This window comes from Orycteropus afer, unplaced genomic scaffold, assembly GCF_000298275.1.
Source record: "Orycteropus afer afer isolate SDZICR_OR568_19922 unplaced genomic scaffold, OryAfe1.0 scaffold00099, whole genome shotgun sequence".
NCBI classification, from domain to species: Eukaryota; Metazoa; Chordata; class Mammalia; order Tubulidentata; family Orycteropodidae; genus Orycteropus; species Orycteropus afer.
Genome location: NW_006921686.1, coordinates 6,506,723 through 6,511,933, shown reverse-complemented (window position 1 = coordinate 6,511,933; position 5,211 = coordinate 6,506,723). Strand labels below are relative to the sequence as shown.

Below are 5,211 nucleotides of genomic sequence, written 5' to 3'. Positions count from 1 at the left end.
GGAACCCAGGAAGCCAAAGAGAAGAGTGTTCAGCCAGGGGGCAGTTTAAGCATAGGCACTGAAACAAGGCGGGCTTGTGCTTACTCACTGATCTAATTGTTAATATATGCTCTGTAAAAAGAAGACAGGGTAAGGTGAGTGGAGATTGCCAGAGGTGTACATGGGGAGAATTCACTGATACCGAGTAGTAAAAGAGACCTCACTCAAGGTTTCGTTTGAAGAGAGACCTGAAAAGAAATGAGGCGCATGCTATACGGTGGAAGAGAATTCCACACAAACTCTTCCAGTTCAGTGTTGACTTTGAGAATTTGGACTATACGCTGTTTATTTCCTCCTTAGAAGTTCTTTCTCTGTTGTAAAAGATTGGCTTCTATTACTTTTCTTATTTTTTCTGGAGGTTACAGAAACTTTTTTTTTTTTTTTTCAAATTTTTATTGTTATTTGGGTGAAAGTTTACAGAGCAAATTAATTTTTCATACAGCATTTCATACATATTTTGTTTCATGACATTCCCTGCAATTCCCCACAATGTAACAGCTCTCTTTCCACTTCCTCCCCATAGTTACCGCTTCCCTGTGTCCTTTCCTCCCATGCACTCCCACCCACCACCCACCCTTCTGTGCAAACACTGCCCTTCAGGTTACAGAAACTTTAAATACTGTAGAACAATGCATGTTATCACTGTGAACCCCTTTCTTCAGTTGTCCTCATGAGGGGTGTTTCCCAGCAGGAGGTAAAGGACCCCTGTCTGCTTATACTCAGAACTTTAAGCACTTAGGTAGGAAGATATTTTCTCCCAAATGTGTTATTCCAATCAGTCTAGTGCCTCAAAGTTCCTAAACACTGAAATAAATCCCCAATAAAATAATCCAAAGCAAAGGTTTTCAACATTGTGTTAGGGACGTCTTCTGGTAATCGGTCTGTAAGGATTTTACTAGACTTTTCAGCAGAACCACTTTGTTCAGATGTATATGCAATAGGCAGAATTATGTGGAAGCTATTTATCAGACACCTGCTACCGGAAAGGGAAAGGCAGCTTTTAGATGCAGTTTCTTTCTTATAAAGATTTCTTGTTGTTGTTATGTGCTGTCGAGTTGGACCCGACTCATAGTGACCCCTCCTTGGGTTTCCGAGGCAGTATCACTATGGAAGTAGATTGCCCCATCTTCCTTCTGAGGAGTGGCTGGTGGGTTTGAACCGCCAGCCTTCTGGTTAGCAATTAAGTGCCTTAGCCACTATGCTACCAGAGTTCCCAAAGATTTCTTAGGAAGTATTTTTCTTGTCCTGTTGTTGTTGTTGTTAAGTGCCATCAAGTCGGCCCTGACCCATAGCAACCCCTCCTTGGGTTTCCGAGGCGGTATCACTACGGAAGTAGATTGTGTGGGAAGGGCTTCCTTCTGAGGAGTGGCTGGTGGGTTTGAACCGCCAACCTTCTGGTTAGAGCCACCAAACTTCTAACTTGTAGCTCACTTATGAAATTTAGTATGATTCTGAGTGGGCTTCGTAATTGCTTATTGCATGGGAGCCTAGTGGACCACCTCTTGGTTTCCATGTAAATCAGATAACATGATACATGATGGTAAATAAAAACTGAACCTTCTGGTTCAATATAGGCCGTAGACCTAAGTTTAAAATCTTGAAATCTCTGAACAGAGCATTCACCTGCCACATGTCCAAATTCTCTTTATCCTTTTAGGAGGCAAGAATCTAAGTGAGATGGAGATTCTTCAAGAAGTAGAATTAAGATACCCGTCACATGAAGAGCTTCTCTGCTCGCAAATCTGGCAACAAGTTATAAGGGAGTTAACCCGGGGTCAGGATTCTATGATAAATATTCAAGAAACTATTTCTCACTTCCAAAAACAAAGCGATGTACTCCATAAAGAAGAGGAGTTTGGTAAAAGCCTTAATCAGAGTCCATATCTTCAAGTTCATGAGAGTGCCCACATTGGAGAAGAACCTTTGGTAGAGGAGGAATGTGGAAAAGGTTACATTTGGAGCTCTCATCTTCAACTAAACCAGAGGATGTATGCAGAAGAGAAGCCATGTAATTGTGGAAAATGCGATGATGCTTTCTATAGGTTTTCAAGTCTTCAAGCCCATCAGAGAATCCACAATAGAGAGAAATCATACAAGCATGATGCGTTGTGTGAGGACTTCAGTCAGTGGTCATATCTTCATCATCATCAGAGAGTCCACACTGGAGATAATCCAAACAAATATGAGGAGTGTGGGAGGAATGTTGGGAAAAGCTCACATTATCAAGCTCATCTAATAGCCCACACTGGAGAGAAACCCTATAAATGTGAGGAGTGTGGGGCAGATTTTAGTCAGAGTTCATATCTTCAAGTCCATCAAAGAGTCCACACTACAAAGAAACCTCATAAATGTGATGAATGTGGCAGGGGCTTCAGTTGGCGTTCTCGACTACGGGCTCACCAGCGCATCCATACTGGAGAAAAACCATACAAGTGTGATGCATGTGGTAAAGTCTTCAGCTATATCTCATACCTTAATATTCATTGTAGAATCCACACAGGAGAGAGACCTTATAAATGTGAGGAGTGTGGGAAGGGCTTCAGTGTGAGTTCACACCTTCAAGCTCATCAGATAAGCCACACTGGAGAGAAACCATACAAATGTGAGGAGTGTGGGAAGGGCTTCTGTCGAGCCTCAAATCTTATGGACCATCAGAGAGGTCATACTGGAGAGAAGCCATATCAATGTGATGCATGTGGGAAGGGCTTCAGTCGTAGCTCAGATTTTAACATTCATTTTAGAGTTCATACAGGGGAAAAACCATATAAATGTGAGGAGTGTGGTAAGGGATTCAGTCAAGCCTCAAATCTGTTGGCCCATCAAAGAGGCCACACTGGAGAAAAACCATACAAATGTGGTACATGTGGGAAAGGCTTCAGTCGTAGTTCAGATCTTAATGTTCATTGTAGAATCCACACAGGAGAGAAACCCTATAAGTGTGAGAAGTGTGATAAGGCCTTCAGCCAGTTCTCAAGTCTTCAAGTCCATCAGAGAGTCCACACTGGAGAGAAACCATATCAGTGTGCAGAGTGTGGGAAGGGTTTCAGTGTAGGTTCCCAGCTTCAAGCCCATCAGAGATGCCACACTGGAGAGAAACCATATCAGTGTGAGGAGTGTGGGAAGGGCTTCTGTCGGGCCTCCAATTTCCTGGCTCATCGTGGCGTCCACACTGGAGAGAAGCCATACCGATGTGATGTGTGTAGTAAGCGCTTCAGACAGAGATCATACCTTCAAGCCCATCAGAGGGTCCACACTGGAGAGAAACCATACAAATGTGAGGAATGTGGGAAAGTCTTCAGTTGGAGTTCATACCTTCAAGCCCATCAGAGAGTCCACACTGGAGAAAAGCCATACAGATGTGAGGAGTGTGGGAAGGGCTTCAGTTGGAGTTCGAGTCTTATAATTCATCAGCGAGTCCATGCTGATGATGAGGGTGCTAAGGATTTTCCTTCATCACGGAATTCACACAGGAAAGAATCTTTATAAAATTTTACATTTTAGTACCTCATATGGGTGCTGATATATTCCATTTATCAGAGCTGTCATAGGAGACAAAATATTTGTTTCATAAAAGGGTCAGTATTTCAGCCAGAGTTTATGCTACAGTGGTCAGGAGACCATACAGCAGAGAAGCCTTGTGAGAGAGGAAATACAAAGACTTCATTCAGAACCTTGGTATTTAGCACCTATTACACAGGAGGGAGGTCTTACGAAGGATAAGTCTGATCTGGAATTAACCAAAGTACAAAGATGGAAATGCCAAAATTTATCTCACTGGAATATAAGCTCTAAGATTTAGGAACAAATCTACTCGGTCTTTTCGGTGCATAACACATCGTAGGTTTTCAGTAATTGTTAAATGAGTAAAAAGGAGAAAATCATATTTGAGATTTTATTCATGTCATCTCTAAAAATTTCTATAAAATTGTACTCAAAAGAGGAATTCTGCAAGGCTTATATAGAACATTTAAGTTAGACACATGGACTTATTTCTCAAAACCTACAGGTCTTGTGGATGGGTGTTTATCAAACTGAAGGTTGTAACACATTAGTGGGGTCCAGAAGTTGGCTTTCTGAATTGTGGCCAGAATTTTGGTATTGGGAGCTCTGGTAGCATAGTGCCTAAGGCACTTGACTGCTAACCAGAAGGCTGGCAGTTCAAACCCACCAGCCACTCCTTGGAAGGAAGGTTGGGCAATCTACTTCCGTAGTGGTACTGCCTCAGCAACCCAATGAGGGGTCACTATGAGTCGGGGCCAACTTGACGGCACACAACAACAACAATTGTACCATAATGAGGTATAATTTTCAAGCAGTAACATGCGTTAAGTCTCAAGTTGACACCTTCATAATCTTTGACAAAAATTTATAGGGTATAATAATCACTGAGCTCAATATATAAAATATTTTTATCATACCAGAAAGTTTCCTTGTGCCCATTTCTAGTTAATTCCACCTCCAGTGGCAACAAGTATTAGGATTTCTATAACCATAGACTAGCTAGGCCTGTTTGGGAGCTCTGGTAGCATAGTGGCTAAGACACTTGCCTGCTAACCAGACGGCTGGCGGTTCAAACCCACCACCCACTCCCCGGAAGGAAGGTTGGGCAATCCTACTTCGTAGTGATACTGCCTCGGAAACCCAAGGAGGGGTCGCCATGAGTCAGGTTTGACTCGATGGCACATAACAACAACAACAACAGCTAGGCCTGTTTAGGGGTTCCATATGTACTCTTTTGTGTCTGGATGCTTCTGATAAAATATATATGATCATCTCAATGCATACAGAGAATGCATTTGACACAATTCAACATCCATTGTTTAAAATTTCTCAGTGAGATAGAAGGCATTTATGAAGATCTATAACCTATTTTTGTTGTTATTAAGGGATAATTTATTTACAGGAAAATGGGCTCTTTGCTGTATCATTTTGAGATTTGGTAGAAGCTTCCTGTAATGTAATGGCTACCACATCAAGCATTTAACAGTTCCAACATTGTCCCTCTACTCCCTAAATTCCCTGGTGGTGTCAGCTCCTCTTCCCACCACTAGTTCTTAGCAACCAATGATTCATTTTCTGTGTGTATTGTTTGCCTTTTTCAGAAGGCCATATAAATGGAATCATATAATTTGTAGCCTTTTGAGTGGGTTTTACTTACTTTAATGCTTCTGA

At 41.9% G+C, this 5,211-nt stretch overlaps 1 protein-coding gene across 1 annotated transcript in view; it reads left to right on the top strand.

Annotated features, from left to right (window-relative positions):
- The window catches only part of LOC103198903 (zinc finger protein 45), a 15,945-nt gene extending 12,420 nt beyond the window's left edge, over window positions 1-3,525 (top strand). The window contains exon 4 of the mRNA XM_007943110.1: window positions 1,697-3,525. Within this exon, the coding sequence (XP_007941301.1) occupies window positions 1,697-3,525 (1,829 nt within the window). The remainder of the gene's footprint in view (window positions 1-1,696) is intronic.
- Window positions 3,526-5,211: the final 1,686 nt, after the last annotated feature.